Below are 18,617 nucleotides of genomic sequence, written 5' to 3' on the forward strand. Positions count from 1 at the left end.
GCGTCGGCCGCTATCAAATAAAGTGCTCGGCTAGTATTTGTATCACTTAAGGGCACTGCTGTGGTTCCTGGTGGCTTTCTTTTTTAAATACTACTACTTTAGCGGTTACGTTATCAGGCTATTGGTTCCCGTCCCCGAGCTCTACACCTCTGACATCAACTGTCCCGCAGACTCTCACACCTGGTGTCGTCCTCACCAGCCTCCCCCACATCCACCACCACGAATACTGACTGAACAATGCCAGGGTATGTTTTTAAAAAAGCCTGTGCGTGTGTGCGTGTGCGTGTGTGTGTGTGTGTGTGTAGGAGGCAGACTGTGATTTGCTGGCGATGACTGGGGAGGGAGGGAGGACGGGGGAGGGAGGACAGGAGGTACGCATTGACCAGGCGCAGGCAGAGGGAGGCAGAGAGACGGAGAGCACCGTTCACATAAGACTCGTTTTGCGCTCTGCTATTCAGGCAGCCAGCTCTCCTCCTGCTCATCCTCCTCCTCCTCTTCCTGCTCCTCCTGCTCCTCCTCCTCCTCCTGCTCCTCCTCCTGCTCCTCCTCCTCCTCCTGCTCCTCCTCCTGCTCCTCCTGCTCCTCCTCCTCCTCCTGCTCCTCCTCCTCCGCAGCTGCAGCAGGGGGAAGGAAGTGCGGGATTGGAGCTTTGCAACAGAGAGATAAAGCTCTCGCAGAGGCGAGGAAGGCATGACAAGCCCCCCCACCTCCGACCTGCCTCCCCCCAAACACGCGTAACAGCCGAGCTTACGATGGGGAGGGACTGAAACCCCAAAGAGTCTGAGAGAACAGATAAGTGGATCACAGAGGAAGGGCCGAGCTGAGGGGGGAGGAGGAGGATGGAGAAGCGGACCTCCACACATGGACACGGGGATCGGGAGGAAGAAGGAGTGAGATAATCTGTCAAACTGATGGTGTCCATTTTACGGCAACAGGAGCGATCGAAACCTGGATCTCCTCCGCCTGCAACACGCCTCCTCTTCTGCTTTTTCTGCGTGTAGTATTTCTTTTTTTTATTTGTCATTGTTGTCATTGTTTTGGGGACTCGCTCTCTGGATTTCTACTCTCAAGTCCGAAGGCGGCCGTGCCTCCCCCCCTCGCCCTCCCTCGCACCTCCCTCTTCTGTGGGTGTGTGCGCGTATTCCATTTTTTGTCTTTTACTTCTTGATTTTCTGCATTTCGTGCGCGTCGGGATTTTTTTTTCTCACGCGGTTGCGTTTGGCACCACCTGCGCGCGCGTTGGTGCGTGCGCGCTTGCGGGCTGGAGGATTGTCGTCGTCGCCACCAAAAGGGGAACAGCTGGACAGGTGTCACCTTCGTGTGACTCGGCTGGCTAGGACCCCCCCCCCCCCCCCCTTTCTCCCTCCCTCCCCTGGATCTACCGTCGCCTCAGTCGCAGCGAGGGTTGCTTTGTGTGCTTGTAGGGTGAATAATTCAGCGTCATGTGGGCACCCCGGCGCTGCCTGGTGGGCGTTGATCAAGACTCTTGACGGGCGACGCCGCGGGGGGTTCAGCGCCGGCAGCAGCCAGCTGATGTCTCTACCGATCACCGGCATCTGACGGCCTCATCGGACCGGACCGGACCGGCCCGCTTTTTCCTTCTCTTCGTCCCCTCTCTGGATCAACTTATCTTCCGCAGCGCATAGAAATCAAAGACTCAATACTTTGAAGGGGGGAGGGCGGGAGGGGAGGGGGAGGGTGCCCCCCCCGATTTTTCGCGTCCGGCGTCTCCGGAGCATGATCGGTGTCAACAGCCTGCACTCGGCGGGGCGCCTTCGCTCGCGCTCTCTTTGCACCGTGCGCTACGGGAGGGACTTCCGCATGATGGACCCGTTCCGGTACCCAAGGACGCCGCGCTCGCGTTCCCTCAAGCCGCTGGTGTTCCCGGACCTGCTGGGGAAGGCTCAGGACGGACAGAACCACCCGCAGGCCAGGAAGAGGAGGAAGGTACCCGAGTAGCAGATTCCTCATTGTTTCTCCGCGTGTTGGCACGTGTCATAACGAGTTGTAATTTAGGGCCAAATGACATTAGTTAAAAGTTGGTTTGCTGTCGCTGCCAATATTTACTATTGATGCGTAGAGCTCAGTTCAGCCATTCGAGGCTAACGGCTCCCATCTGTTGGCACTTGGTGACGTTGATGAAACAAGTAGGCGACGGTGACAAGCATCCATCATCGTCTCAATGAGCCTTCAGACTGGATGTCCCCGAGTCCCCACCCGCCCCTGTGTCTGTCTACCGTCTCCTTTTCTCCTGTCTTTGAATCCACAGCGTCCCTCTGCTATTGATTCTGTTGTGATCCTTTAGGATTTATATTTTAAAACGAATAACATGCACTTTAGGAATAAACTCAGCTGTAATACAGTTGCACTCACTCTGAATATATAGAAATTACACATAAATCACCACCCAGAACTCATGTGAGATGGGATATTCTAGCTGCTTTTCATTGTTTTACACGAGACGTGTCAACACTCCCAAACCCATCAAAGTACAGACGTTTGCTCGGTGGCCTCAAGTTTCTATGTTCATATTCTGTAACTTTACCAACCAACGCCGGTTACGGTTACACCGTCTCCTAAAACTTAAGTTAAGGCCTAGCTGCTACAGCGTGGTGGTCCTGAATTCAGATTTAGAGTTTGCGGTTCGGCTCGGTTGGTCAGACAACAGGTGGCATTTCTGAGATCGTTTTAACGAAATGATCCAGCGGACGAATCAATAATCAGCCTCAGGTCTTCACTGTGTACATGTTGATTGCTTTTTCATATATGAATGATGTTCGGCTGCAGGGTAAATCTGGCCACAGCTCAGAGTTGAGTTTTTCTGCGTCGACGGACTCCTGTGGACAGAAGGTGTGTTGCTGTTGTTGAACACAACACACATCTTTTCAGTTTCCCCATTAATATTTCACGTTGACCGGATTGCTTCGACAGAAGCAGTTCGACTTCCGCCTTGAAACCGTTGGACGTTGGAGAAGTTCCGCTTTATTTCCTGTCTCTGATTATTCAAATGCTGAGATATTTACATATCTATTTACATGCTGATAATATTGAAATCAAAAGTGTTTTATTCTACCTGAAATAGGAAGCAAATGACCCCCAAAAATAACGATACAAAACATATCTGGTGCAAAGATGTGACAGGGAGTTAAATGCCAGCGTGTGATTGAACTGCCTTTGTGCACCGGATTGCTTTTGCTGCAATGAACACGAAGAAACATGAACAACATCCTGAACGTTTGTAGAAATGACACCAACAAAGAGAAACACAGCGTTACTACTCGTCTCTAAGAGTTTTCCTTTGATTTATCAGCTACTTCATTTGATGGATTTCCCAAAAAATGACACTCCTGTCTGGTGATTTTTTCCATATTGATTTTACGCAGAATCTGTATAATATTTCCATTTTATGTCACGTACTTCTGCACTGCAAATTTAATTTGCAAATATTACACTTTCTTTTTGGCCCACATTTATTGGACTGCTGTGATTGCTGTTACAGATTAACATGTTATACAAAAATACAATATATTTTTTACAATAACCATTAATGTGGATCAGAAGGCGGCAGGACGAGTCGCCCCGTTATCAGTCAGTGTAAGGTTGATGCTTACAGGTCGTCATTAAAATCATTTCTTCATTAGGCATCAATGGCCTACGGATTATTTTCAGTCACGTAAAACCCTTTTTGCAAACAGCACAACACTGTTTAAGACCTAATTATAACTGTCATTAAGCTTTGCTAATATCCGCTGTTATATTGATTCATTATTATTGGTCTGTGTATTATCTCATTATAATACGTATGCCTAAGTCTAACTTTTGATTTAGGACTTTAACTTGTTATTGATTAATGTATTTCCACTTTACCAATAACCGATCATCAACCACCTTTCCCATCTGCGACCAATTGCACAGTATATTGATCGGATTGATCATTTATATGAAAAAAAATGTCAATCTCACTTGCGCTAAACCCCTTATTTATTATTTAATATAAGGGAGAATAAATGCAAATCTTGAGCTGACAGTCATTCTTCTTCTTTGTGATTTGATCAGCACCCAGAGCGTGTTTCCACCCAGGTCGTCGTCTGCTTTTTGTTTTCATCGATCTGTTTTATTTTTGTCTTCATGTTCTTGAGCTGTAACTTAATTTGGCCTGTCACCGGTCGACGTCTGAATTATTTAACGGGCCGATTGATTTGCCGGCTCGTCCATCGAAGGGCGGATAATGGCCAACTGATGCCGCGCTCGTTGACTGATTAGATGATTGATTGATTGTTTGCCAAGAAAATAAAAGGAGTTAAGCTCCGGCAAAGGGCAGCGTGAGGAGGGATGACATTTCTGAGAACAAGTTATTGAATGAAGCCGTCTTGCTTATTGTGCAGCTTTCCCAGAAAACCACAGTGCACCTGCCCCCCCTCCTTCCTCCCGCTAGATCTGATCAGCTGAACCGAGCTGCTCTGGATTAGTCTTTTGTCTGAAAATGTGCTCTCCTCGTTTCCCTCTGCAGGCGCTCTACAACTCAATCAAGAACCAGAAGCTGCAGTGGACTCTGTAAGTCATTTCATCTTTTTATGATTCACCTGGAACAACGGTTCTTATGTTTTCTGCTCCTGTTTGTGAAAAGTTTAAATTCTTGTATTATGCATTTTAAAGAGAAAACTGCCACAGTTAAGATAATTATTTTTTTGTACATGCTCTGACGTTGTGCTTATATATGCAAAATACACATTACGTAATCATAACTTCTGGTGAATTAAATCCACAGGGACAAAGAGACAAATTAATCAAATAAACAACCTAAATATGTATTTCTGATATTTTTATTTAATCTCATCTAAAATAACAATGACAAAACATTACATTTTTGCCTGTAGCGTTCTTTCTTAAATGTCCTTTTCCTATTCTACTCCTCTGTGATTTTGATTCTGTCGTTTGCTCCCTCGCTGATGAACTGAAACACACACACACACACACCAAATTGTCCAGAAGAGCAGGATGGATATTGATTAACCTGTTAGCGACCTCATTACGGACGTGAGTGTTGCCAGGCATGTGGAGGAAAACATTAGTGTGTCAAGAGTTGCTATTCTGGATCGCAGTTCCAGAGCGCCTCAGAGATGCCAATTAAGTCACTCGCTTTCCGAGCTTTGTTGCCATAGTTACGGCACCACGAACACAACTCCATAGCTACCACATTGCTCTTTCCTCCCTGCGTCCTCTCGGCAGCAAACACACACACGGTAACAGATGGATGTGTACTGTACGCACACGCGTACACGGGGACTGTATGTTGGCTTCAGTACGTGTGAACACGAAGAAGCGAAAACGCAGGGAGACGTTGAGGCACTTAGTTTAAACGGCTCTCTACCTGCATCCTGTGAGAAGGTGTGACCACCGCCTCCCACCACCTCTCCAAAAATAGCTGCAGCCGCGCTCCCGAAACAGCCGAGCAGAAAGTGGTCAGAGGAGCGTATCGAGGAGGAGATCCACAGAGAGGCCGGCGATCCAGTTCAAACATCTCCGCTGGCACGCGGGCGGCTATTTAAACACCTCCGTAAGAGGCCGCGCGGGGACGGACACCACCTCTCTCACACAAACACCCCCCCCCCCCGCCCGAGCAAAGACGCCGTCCACCTCCAAACGGAAGTCACAGATATTTTCTAATTATCGTGGAGTGATTTCAGCCTCAGCTCTGACGGACCCGCAGCACGGTGTCACTTTCCGCACCGCTTTCACACTCTGACTTGCCTGGTTGATGCATATTTCATCACACGGAGGACATTTCTTCCACTTGATGGAGATCAAGGCCCGACACCGCGTGACGGATACGCTTCAGCTCCGCGTCGCTTCAGAGGACGCACAGCTCGTCCCGTCCTCGTGCTCGTCCTCGTGCACGTCCTTGTGCACGCCCCGTGGCGTGGTCAGTTTGTGCGTTGGCAATTTGCAGGTCGTAATGACGGGTGTGTGGTGCTCTGTGATGTCTGGAAATAGAAACAGATTCATTGCCAAGAAGGTTTTTTTACATGCAAGGAATTTGTCTTTGTGCACAAACAAGTACAGCTCAGAGAGTCACATGGAGGAAAAACATGTGTTAGAAGGAAAAGGGTTTTTAGGGTTTTCTTCTCACCAGTTTGGAATTGCGCGAGAAGATGCAGCTGTTAAAACGCACTTCATGTGACACAAACCAGAGAAGATGTCGACATTGTGCGTTTCTGCAGAGAGGTGGATCTTTTGAAGGTCGATGTCTCGAACCAATCATCACTTTCATGGACAACTTTTATGTCAGCTTTATGTCACCTGGCTTAAACGCACAATGTCACAAGGTTAACGTTGGGAAACGATTCGTTAGGTGATAAAATATGCAAACTTACAATATATATTATATAATATATAAAAATAGTATAAAATGTAAAATAAGAACATATGTCACCCGAGTAACGTAACAACTTCATTTAGCAATTTAACGCTACGATGCGACGTAACCTAACAACATAACTAAAAAAGTAACCACACTGAAATTATAATGAAACTATATATTTGAAACTTTGATTGACTCATCGAGGTGTGTGTGTGTGTGTGTGTGTGTAGTACATTAACACAACACAGGACACAGCAATGGATGTTGTTTCACACCCCCGCGGAGAAGAGGACTCGGCCACTCTCTCGGCGGTGCAGATGGATGCACCCACATGTTATCCACTGGTACACAAACAAAGACACTCACACACAGGTTTCCTCATCCAGCAGCGGGGGTGGAGGGCCCACGGAGGGTGGAGGTGGAGGTGGTGGTGGGCATCCACGCGGGGAGATCTGAAGATGTCATGGAAAGCTTCTGCTCGTTTACTGCTTCCGTTCTGGAGAGAATCACTGACGTCATATCATTAGTAGTACAACAGTACTTTGTGTAGGAAGTAGTAATAACACAGCGTGAAAATACTCAGAAGTCCTGCATTCATAAAGTACAAAAGTACTAGCAATGCACATTTACCAAAATAATCAGCATGCAGAAAACAAATGATATATATTATTGGATTATAATTGGTTTGTTCATCGCTTTAACTGCAGCTGGTAATCATTTTACATATTTGATGTATTGCTGCTAGTTTAAACTGCAAAAATACAGCATTATACGTACATTAATTTATACGTGCTGTTAGAAATCTAAATCTGCAAATATGCTTTACTAAATAGTTTTTTACGTATTTTACGTGGTACTTATCTCCACATAAGTAGAGTACCTGAGTAAGTGTAACGTGAATACCAAAGTAATGAAAGCTGGCGTTGAAATAACGCTCACAGTCCTCATTAGTTCAATAAATCATAAAAAGGTTTAATTCCAGATTTCAATCACAACTTGTTGGTTTCATACAACGTTCCTGCTTTGTCTTCTTCTGCTGGAGGAAAAACCATCTTCTATCTCCCGAATGGAAACGCCTTAGTTGAGTCATTAAACAGCGGAGAGCAAGAAAGATGAAGTGACGCCGTCTTTCTCTTGTTGCTACACTGAAGCAGCAACTTCAGCACAAAGCACCCAGCATGCATTTCTTTCATCTGGTTTTCTTCGTATTGCATCAACACACCGTTTCTTTACTTCTCTCTCTCCTTTCTTTTCCTTTTTTTCAGTTTTCCTTTCTTCTTTTTCCAGTCTTTCCAGTCCAGTTTGTTTTCTCTGTTTAATGTATTAATCTTTTCCATTTTTTTTCATTTCCTTATTTTCTTTCCTTTTCATTTGTATATTTTCCTTACATCTCCCCTCCCCTCTTTTAATTGAACTTATCTTAATCTCTTTCCACCCTCTTCTCCTTTTCTTTTCCTTTCCTTTTTCAGTCGTCCTATTCTATTCCCTCGTACATTTCCTTTTCTGCTTTCTTTCTTCTTTTCTCCTTTAAAATCTGTTACCGTTTTCTTTTTGTTTCCTTTCCTCTCTCCCTTTCTGAGCCCCTTCTTTAATTTCCTCTTGTTTCCTTTCCTTTGTTCCCTTTACTCTCATATCATTGTGGATAACGTTCTGCCATCAGAGAAGGATGAGCTTATTCGTATCTCTCACCCTTCTCCCGTCCTCCCCTCCACTTTGTCTCTGTGTAGAATGGGATTCAGCAGTTACCAGGCAACAGGCTGGATGCCCATTGGCTGTGTCTCTGCCTCCCTCTCTCTCTCTCTCTCTGGCTCCCGTTTGGGGTTAACTGCTGTTATGTACTGTTGGTTACTCATACCGTGGTCTCGGGGGGGCTCGGCACGCAGCCACATTTTCTATTTTCGGGCTGAACTTTTTGCACGGGTGCCGCCTGCTGAGGTAACAAGTGGATTTGCCGCGTTGCCTCGGCGGGGAGACGCTTGGCGTCGCTGCCTAAAGCATCTCTCGTCTCCTAATGTGACAAATCCCTCTGTAAGCGCACGGCGAGGAGATGTATGGAGGAGAATGAGATTAACACGACTAGTGATATTTACAGGAAGAACTCTGCTTATGTCAAATGTAATACTGTCATTACCGTGATGTGTATTAATAATCTTTAGTTGTACAGCAACAGAAAGGATTTTAACAAACCAATGAAATGAATGATGCTGGTTGCACAAACAATAAAACAAAAATGCTAATAAAATAGGGATGAATAAATATAGAATATGCCGATAACAATGTTACTCCATAACAATGTCAGTAAAAACATTTTAAATTGCTATTAAAACACAGCTATTTAAAATATATTATTAATACAAATATGATTAAACAGTAATGTTTGTAAGAAAAACCCCATCTTAAATGTTAAGCAGTTAAAAATAAGAAGTCTGTAACAGATAAGAACATATGTTAAGATAAAAGCATTTAAAGGTTGGTATAGAAACAGTCATAGAATAAGCCATTAATGAAAAGTAGCTGGTAGTTTAAGATAAAAGCAAAAGGAAATTGGGTTGAAAAGTCTTACATCATCCAAAGAAAAATGTAAACTTACTGTTCTCTTCTTGGAGAAAGTTAAAAGACAAACATAAAGGGACTTGTTTTGCGGGGAAAACACACACACACACACACACACACACACACACACACACACACACACACACACACACACACACACACACACACAGTGCACAGGAGAGGAGTTATAAAATAATAAAGCTGCAGTTGACGCCAGAGCTCATTTAGAAGTTCGGCTCCTCGAGGCCTGTTTCTAACGAGCAACGTTCTCTCAAACCTCTGAAAACCAAAAAGAGACGGCTGGATTAACTCATATTCTGAGAGGGAACAGGCGCTGCGCCTTCAATACAAGTGTACAAGTACGTCAACAAGCAGGATTAAAAACAAGAATACCTCAAACCAATTCCCATGAAATAAAATGTGAAATAATACAAACCCACTCGATCCACAGGACACAACGACATCATCAAGAAGGATCTGTCTTGATTATTCATTTGTTTTGTCTCCATAGCGACGAGGAAGAGCTGCGAAAGTCGTTTTCAGAGCTGGGGGACAGTCTGTGTGAGACCAGCGCGTCCCGCCCGGGGAAGGGGGAGGGCGGCGGCGGCGGCGGCGGTGGTGGCGGTGGCGGCGGTGGCAGCGGCAGTGGCAGCGGCGGTGGCGGGAAGCCGCTGACGGACGAGACGCAGCATCCGTCTGGATCGCTGCTTTACAAGAACGGCTTCCTCGTACGCAAAGTCCACGCCGACCCGGACGGCAAGAGAAGTACGAAGACTCAAAAACAGAAAGTAAACGCAGAAATGAGACAGCAGTCTCAGTCAGCGTGTTAGTGTAGATTTCTGAAGTAATGTGTTTAACGTGAGCTGAGGAGATTTAAACGTTTAATCATCTGGTATGAAACAGTGAACGCTCCTCAGGTGGATTTTACAACGCGTCTTAATGAGAACTAACCGTCCTCACTGGAGCACTTGTCCTCCTTTAGCGTAGTGGTGGAGACATGAAGTCATGTGACCGTGGGGGAGTTCCTCCTGTTTGTGCTTTTTACTTAACACCTCCAACATCAATAAAGTGGCATAGTGAAGATTATCTCGTTTCTATCAGTAATAATCCAATGGAATAATCCCATTGGGTTTATTGAGGGAAGCAGTAAGCTTTACTTTAACGATATTAGACCAACACAAATGTCCTCCTCTCGTCCTACAACGGTCCTAAATGGAAACGAGTGTTCTTCCTCGTTCCGCCGTGATGTCAGAGAGCTCTTCTGTTTCAATGTGAGCATCTTTTCTCCTCCTCTCAGCTCCGAGAGGGAAAAGAGGCTGGAAGACGTTCTACGTCATCCTCAAAGGGCTCATTCTCTATCTGCAGAAAGTAAGTCTCTCCTGTTAATACGGAGTACATTTCATGTATAAATACTGCTGTGTGACAAGTTATTTGTAACAGCTACTACTTGATATTCATTATTCAACCTTTAGAATAACAAGTGACTGCATATCCATGAACATCCTCACTTCCCTCACGATGATTCAGTGTGTTCCGTCTTTTATTAGGTCACATAATGCACAAAATGTTTATAGTTCAAAGGGAGTCACATTTCCTCTCTGCTTTTGTAAAAAGAGCTGTGACATGTCTTGTTAACTTGATTTTGGATTAAATTTCTACTTAATTTATTTGTTATTTTGCTCATTTGTCCAGGCAAAGATTTTTTGACAAATGAGGACTTTAAAATGTGTCTTATTTGGTTAAATAATAAACTGTTTCTTATGATAGAAGCATTACATTTATCAAAGTAAGAATTGTTTTTGTTCTAAGTTTCTAAAATTTCCATCAACACCCACTAAATCACTCTATTGTAATTTTTTTAATACATTATTACAGTATCACCTACATTTAAAGTTATTGTTTATTCAGCAAAACGTTCAGAAAAGTTTATATTTCAATCACAAACATAAAAAGTTTTACATTCAGTTTGAAAACATTGATAAGGAAAGGTTGCTCTGGTATTGTTGCAGATTAACACAGATGAATTCATCTCATCAGAGACTCGTGGGTCGTTTTTCTGCAGGGATTCTTTCGATGCAGAGTCTCTCTCCGGCTCCGATAAGTGCTCAGACCCCTCGCTGTTAATCCCAGTTTTCATTTCTTATTCATCACTTGCCGCGCCAGGGGGAGTACAGGCCGGACAAACACCTCTCCGAGGAGGACCTGAAGAACGCTGTGTCCATCCACCACTCTCTGGCCATGAAGGCCTCCGACTACAGCAAGAGGCCCAACGTCTTCTACCTGCGCACCGCCGACTGGAGGGTTTACCTCTTCCAGGCGCCGTGAGTAACCCGGAGAGAGAGAGAGAGAGAGACGAGGAGGCAGCTGTGCTGGTGTGCAGAGACCACACGTTGAGCTGGATGTGTGCATGTATGGATATGTGTATTCACATGGCGAACGTGTAAGAGGAAAGGTGGAGGTCAGCATGTGTGTGTGTGTGTGTGTGTGTGTTACGAGGATCCAGAAGTGGCACGCGAGTGGCCACATGTTTGAGCTCTCGCCCCCCACAAGGATGGGCTGTGTGCTCCAGTTGCAGCTTGCATTTGTCCCAGATACTGTACCTCTCTCTCTCTCTCTCTCTCTCTCCGTCCACGCGGATGATTCAATCTGATATTCCTCACGGGCCCCTAATGGCTCTCTTAGTGTAAATCAGGCCCCCTTTTTTTCTCTGTTGCATTAATTGGCTCTGGAATCATTTCTTTGTCAATAATTAACCCTCTGATGACAAAGACCAAAAAATGTGAGCACATTACACCAATTCTTAAATCCTTACATTGGCTCCCAGTATGTCAGAGAATTAATTTCAAAATCCTACTGCTCACATATAAATCACTACATGGTTTAGGGCCAAAGTATATCACTGATATGCTTCCACTACATAAGCCTTTAAGATCACTAAGATCTTCTGACGCCAATCTGTTAGTGATTCCCAGAGTAAATACAAATCATGGGAAAGCATCATTTAGTTACTACGCAACAAACAGCTGGAATAAACTTCCTGAAGATTTAAGACTTTGACAACTCTGACCACGTTTAAAACAAGACTGAAAACTTTTATGTTCAGCTTCGCCTTCTGCTAAATTTTACCTACATTGCACTTTTAACCTCTGCCTTTAATTAAACAATTTAAATAAGATTTTAATTTATAATTTTATTTGCCGTTTTTAATTGTCTTTTAATTCCTGCATTTTTTTCACTTTATTGTATGAAATGTTATGATGTGAAGCACTTTGAGTCTTGCCTTGTGTATGAAAAGCGCTATACAAATAAACTTGCCATGCCTTGATGTTGGTGCTAGTAGCCGCGTTCCGAAGTGAGCGTGTGGGTAGCAGCTGATCAGTGTGTTTTAGATCTGTTTGTAAGATTGTTGTTGTTTTTTGGGTGACAGGAACGCGGAGCAGATGCAGTCTTGGATCACGCGGATCAACGCGGTTGCCGCCATGTTCTCAGCTGCTCCTTTCCCAGCAGCCGTCGGCTCACAGAAGAAGTTCAGCCGGCCGTTGCTGCCGGGCACAGTGTCGAAGCTGTCAGAGGTACAGGGGGCTGTTTCTAGTCCAACGGGGGCGGGGGGGCCAAGGTAGATCGCCATGGTAACCTTCTCCAGGGAAAGTTTGCGTTTGAGGCAGGCGGCAACTTCCAGTTCTGACGAGTCGAAGGGTTGTGTGCGTTCTGTTTACGGACCACCAGGGGGCGACTCCTCTGGTCCTGTAGAAGTCTATCAGAAAATGAGTCTACTTCTCTCTTGATTTATTCCCTGAGTAAATATTGTAAACATGAGTTTATGGTATCTGGTTTCTTCTTCAATACAGCATGGTGTTTATTTAGTCATTGAATTAAGTGAGTAAATTATGGTCGATTTAATTTAAATTTAAATTATGGCCCATTTAGAGTCAAACAGACAATGAAGCAGAGGATGCTTAACACAACTGGCGGATTGTATACAACGTTTCTACGTTATTAAACAGTTCAAATGCGGTTACTTTCTCGTCATTGGATGCTGCAAAAAACAACAGTCGGAATTGGTGAAATTGCGTAACTTGGCGCTTCACAAAGTCATCGCCGTGTGATGTCACGGTGGTTTTCTCCTCTTTTTATATTCAATCGGTGGTTTGAGAAATATAGAAGCGCCGCCTGCCGACCAATCAGAACTTGGCACCTAGATTGTAAGATAATATTTAAGAGAATCTATCACATCACTGCTTCATTAGACCGTAATACATCAGAGTGTAATTACATCTGTGTATTCTGTTAAGTTGCAGATGTACCTCCATGCCGTGTGTGAGAGACGCTTTGACCTCATTCTTATAGCCGTGCGCTCTCGATGAAGCGGTGACATCATAAATCTGTTGATTCACAGTCGCTCATGTATGATACTGTGATACCTTCAGCCTGAATTTGGTCTTTTAACACCTACACATTTGTCCAATGCCTGTGATTGTTCACGTGCTGCAAACCCCGCCCCTTTTAACTGAACTCGCTCACAGTCAGATTGATTGACAGAGGTGATAACCAGCTTAGCGGAATGCCGGTTGCTGGGGTAACCGTAGGAAAAGAGAGCTGTAGCCTTGTTGAGCACAGAGACACGCGTCTGAGTCGAATCCAGGATGCTTGTAAATCCATCAAAACCTGCGATGTAATGGCAGCGTAATGATCTGTTCCTTGCAGCCATTTTCATAACCTCATGGCAGAGTAATTAGAATGAATTTTTCATGAATAACCACTCCACTTAACACCGATGTGATATATTACCAGCGGTGACTCGTTGTTCACGACTGCAGGCGCTTCATTCATCACCTCGATCTGTTGACTATTAAAATATTTAGTAGTTATTTGTCCCTGGGCGCCGTGTCCTTGGACGAGTTTCATAAGTGAACTTGATAGTCTGCAGGAGCCTTTAGGAGGATAAAGGTAAAAACATTTTTTTTTTTAATGAAATAAGCTTGGCATTCAAAAACTGTCCAGCAACTGTTTGCTTTCGGAAGAAGAGGCAGCCGTTTTATTGCCATGTATTGTTTACACATACAGGAGTTTGTTCTTTGCATTTAACCCGTCCCACACAGTGGGAGCAGTGTGCTGCCGTACAGGCGCCGGAGGAGCACTTAGGGGTTTAGATGTCTTGCTCAGGGACACTTCGACGTGGGACATGGAGCAGCCGGGGCTCCAACCCTGCGGTTCCCGGTGCATCCTGTCCACTCCACCCCCCTGGTGTCCCCCCTGATGTCGGCGTTGATCTTGTGTTCCCAGGAGGAGCAGATCAGATCCCACGAGGCTCGATTCAGAGCCCTGTCCACTGAGCTGGCTGAGCTGCACTCCTATCCCCCCGACCGAAAGGTCAAAGGCCGCGATCTTGATGAGTACCGCCAGCGGGAAGAGTATCTAGAGTTTGAGGTGAGCTAGACTCAAAAGAAAGATCTTTTTAGCAGCTCACTCTTTTGCCTCCCCCGACCCCTACACTGTCTTTCTCTGCACATCCACAGAAGACGCGGTACGGGACGTACGTGATGCTGCTGCGGGCTAAGATCCGGAGCGGCGAGGAGGACCTGTCCGTGTTCGAGTCCCAGCTGCTGGAGGACAACGGGCTGCAGAGGGCCCAGTCCAGCCCCACGCTGCAGGACAGCAGCCAGGCCAGCCAGGCCAGCAGGGACGGGGGCACCAGCAGCAAGGCCAGCGGCTGCAGCAGCAGCGGCGGCGGGGGCGGCGGCGGGGGCGGCGGCGGGGGCGGCCGGCACCGACCGGACGGCCAGAGACACAGCTACCGGCAGGCCGTCAAGAAGTGAGCCAGGGCGGGGGGGCGCCGGGAGCGGCACGGCGTTGCACTGCCAGCGGCAGGCTGACTCCCTACATGAGGTTTTTATTTGAGATCCAGGAGGGTTTGGAGCTCTGCTTGGAGGGGGAGCAGGAGTCAGGGGGGCGGGGGGGGTCTACCCACCCTCCCCCACCGTCACCACGACCCACGACGCCCTCCCCTCCTCACGGACCGGAGGAGAGGCGGACCTGTGTGCCTGGTGCAGGAGGTCACAGATCTGCCCGGGCCGAGGCGCCTTTGAGGAACGCGCGCCAGGCCGAGCGGCGAGAGGGCGGGAGGCGAAGGTGCGGCGACGAAAACCTTCCGGCTTGCTTTTTTCTCGCCTCCTTCTCCCGCCTTTGTTCTTCTGACCTTTTCGGGGACCAAAAATGTAGTTGAGCATCTCTTCCCCGGACGACTCAACGTGGGTCTGAATCCCTCAGAGCGTTGAAGCGCTGTAATCGTCACCACCACCGTTCCTTTTCTCTCACCGCGTTCACATTCCTGTTTTACCGAAAGTGGCAATGGGGTTGATTCCGTGAAGCGTACGCTGCACTCTGGGATGAAGGCGTGGCCGCGGTGCTCGGTGACGGGCCAACCAGAGGGTGTCAGCAGAACTTCCCAACACCTCATCCAGAGACGTCTTCTTCTTCTTCTTCTTTTTGCTGTACTGTAACAGGAGACCCGTTTCCAAGTTGCTTCGGCTTCTGTCCCCGTGATGTGCTTCTGTTTCTAGTTCTTGGCTGTGTGTTGTTTTCTTCCCGTGATCTGCATGCCTGCATCCTGCTCTGCTTCTTTTAGGCCTTTTACTACTTTTAAGGGCAAAACTGAGAGCTGCAAAACTTATCTGGGGTCACTTAGGTCCTTTTTGTTATGTCTCTCCCCAAAATGTGTATTCTCCGTCTGTACGTATAGCCTTTAATTTATACTTACCTATTTTAACACTCACCAGGCAGACCCTGAATGTTCTTTTCAATATTTTTATGGTATTTTACAGTCGTTCGTTGGTGTTGAACCTTTTCCTCCTGTGTATGTCAAGTGTGTATTGAAAATGTAAAAGGAAAATATGCTACCCATACTCTTTGTAAACATCCAGGATGTGTTGTGTACATACATATATATACATACATATATATAAATATATATGTGTATATATAGAAATATATAGTGCACCACTAGCTTGTATTGTAGGATATATGAAGGTAATATATTGACAATATATTCAAAGACGCGATTGTGAAGCACTCAAAGTCCCACAAGCCCGCCGCGATAATCACGTGTTGCTGTTGCTGTTGTTGTTATCTTGTCTTTTTTTTCCTCTGACATGGGGATAATTATTCAGCACAATATGAGTATTATAGTTATTATACATGCGTATGTACCTATCAGAGATTAGCGAGCGTTTAGAGGGTGTTTGTGACGGGACTACAAGTTGAAAAGAGTGATCCATTGGCGGCGCATGGTTGGCTAACGACCCACAGCATGAGTTGTTTCTTTTTTAAAGGGATCGGGGTTGTTGTAGGTGATGCATGACGAAACGTTGGAGAATGTATACAAATTAAAAGGGAAGAAACTGGGCTGCCTGTTTTTGTAGTTTTTTGTTTTGGTGGCCGTAAAACGCCTCACAGATTTAAAGAGGTCTTTCTTCTCAGGCTTTTAAGACGCTACAAGGGCGTCGTGACCAGCAGGGAGAGCCATAACACACCTGCTGCACCTGCAGTGGATATGCATGACATCACACTCTCACCCGATAAGAAGGAGGGGGGGCAGGATTCTAGAGGTCCGTGTTGTTCTTTTTTGTGAGACAGGATTTAATATTTAGGCATAGCTTTGTGTTCATATATTTCCTGTGTGTCTTTGGGTTTTGTGCAAAAGCAAGAGATTTCCGGTCGCATTTAAAAAAAGATAATGATTTTTTTTTTTTCTTTCTCTATGTCCTCCCATCGTCTTTGTTATCTCAGAGGTATTGCTTTTAAAGGTTTGTGTGGATATTGTTTATAAAACTTTAACATCACATCGCTGTATTTGTTCATAGTGTTTAGTTCATTCAGTTACGACAGATAAAAAAAACTATAGTACATCAGCTGCTCAGATTGTTTTCTGACAATATGACTTTTAGGTTTTACGCAAACCTCTACCGTTGCTTTTGTTATTCTTTGACCGGAAACTACCTTTTTGTGCAGATTTGAATGATTTGATTTCATACGTGGAGCCTTTCTACGTGTAAAATCAAATCATTCAGTCCAGTCGACCGCAGCACACAATCTTGATCACTACTAAGAGTTTACCCACTTCAATCTGAAATCATTTAATAATTTAATAAAAACGCCACATGCTGTCTACTCTCCACTTTGAGACGGATGGATGTAGCATGAATGGAAAGCCTCCACCTTGACAAACTCCCGATGCCCCCCCTCCCTCTCCCTCCTCCCCGCCTGTTGCCCCCGCTCACCCGCATCAGGGAGCAGCTGCAGCATCTCCATGGCACTGGTTAGCGTGGAAATAGCTGGTTCCCCTGGTGACGGCTCCTGTGATGCTCCAGTGAAAGTCACCCTGTTGTCTTCGGCGGTAAAGCAACTCCGTTAAAGCAGCAGCTCATTGAAAACACCGAAGAGACATGTCTTTTTTTCCATGAACGCCTTGTTTCTGAATGTGACGTGTATTAAGCATGAGATTTTATGGCCTGTTTTTCCTTTAGCTTACCGTCAGAGTATTAAATAAAGGGTTGATATTTAATGTGTGTCAACGTGTTTTTTTCTTTTCTTTTTCTTGTCCTTGAGCTCATTGGTCTTTTTTTTTGTTGTTGTTGTTTTTTCTCAATGTCAATGAAGGAAATGGCTATTTAACGCTGTCGTCTGCTGTTGTTTTAGAGACATGAGCGAGCTCATCACAAACCTTTTTACGAGTGGAGGTGCGATCTGATCCGTCTCAGTGTTTTGTAGACCGGTCATTTAAATGCTGCACACACACGCTGAGCTACGTGTGTCACTGCCTTGTTAAAAACTCACCAAGGGAAATGTTGTCTGTGAGCTTCTCGTTTTGGGAGGCATAGAATGTGAAAATAAAACGTGTTTTGAAAGGTTAACAGTGTCCGAACATCATTGTGTGGAATGTATAAGGGGCACCGTTTGTAAAATGCTCATAAAGCCTGAAAATACTGGTTAACCAATTGCTTTGTTGAAAAGTGTGATTAGTTGTACACTGTTTCACTAAACATATTATGTGTTCATTGCTGGATTACATGTTGCTCTCATAGGCAATTATTTGGATTACTGTAAAAGTATCTCCATCCCAGGCCTGCAGTGCAAAGAGTACTATGATTTGTAATGCTCACCGCATTGTTTGATCTATGTTTAGTGATGTTTTATAGCCATGAGTACGTGATGTTAACTCTTCTGCAGGCAAAAAAAGGCTGCATAATGAACATGCCAACTAGCAAATTCTGATAAGATATGTTGAGCTTTGCATCCTGACTGCACCTGAAGCCAAGAAGCAAGAAAATAAAGAGCTGCAGCTGTAATTAAACAAAGAGAAAAAGCCAGGCAAACAATCGTGGACCGACTGAATGCGAAAGGATTTAAAAATATGTACTTGCTAGGAAAGTTGTAGACTGTTTTATTGGCTTTTAATATGATTTTTCTACGTGTTGGTTTTATATCTGTGTTTATGTGCTAAATGTGCTGGATTTACTGTAAAGTGTCTTTGAGTAGCCTACCATGTAAAGCACTATATAAATACAATATAGTATTATTATTTATCCTACTTTGCCTTAAAAGTGAGCAGAGGGAATTCATCTTCCTGTGTCTAATTCTAAATATCTTTCTACAACTAAGGTTCATACAGAACAAACAAGACTGGAACAGATATAAAAACATTTGG

The 18,617-nt window shown here is 45.1% G+C and overlaps 1 protein-coding gene across 1 annotated transcript in view; it reads left to right on the top strand.

Annotated features, from left to right (window-relative positions):
- The window catches only part of LOC120819607 (uncharacterized), a 40,431-nt gene extending 22,608 nt beyond the window's left edge, over positions 1–17,823 (top strand). Inside the window, exons 10-16 of the mRNA XM_078102884.1 lie at positions 4,511–4,554; positions 9,426–9,679; positions 10,212–10,282; positions 11,078–11,235; positions 12,342–12,486; positions 14,198–14,341; positions 14,431–17,823. Coding sequence (XP_077959010.1) covers positions 4,511–4,554; positions 9,426–9,679; positions 10,212–10,282; positions 11,078–11,235; positions 12,342–12,486; positions 14,198–14,341; positions 14,431–14,730 — 1,116 coding nt within the window. The 3' untranslated portion in view covers positions 14,731–17,823. The remainder of the gene's footprint in view (positions 1–4,510; positions 4,555–9,425; positions 9,680–10,211; positions 10,283–11,077; positions 11,236–12,341; positions 12,487–14,197; positions 14,342–14,430) is intronic.
- The last annotated feature ends 794 nt before the right edge of the window (positions 17,824–18,617 follow it).

This window comes from Gasterosteus aculeatus, chromosome 5, assembly GCF_964276395.1.
Source record: "Gasterosteus aculeatus chromosome 5, fGasAcu3.hap1.1, whole genome shotgun sequence".
Taxonomy (NCBI): Eukaryota; Metazoa; Chordata; class Actinopteri; order Perciformes; family Gasterosteidae; genus Gasterosteus; species Gasterosteus aculeatus.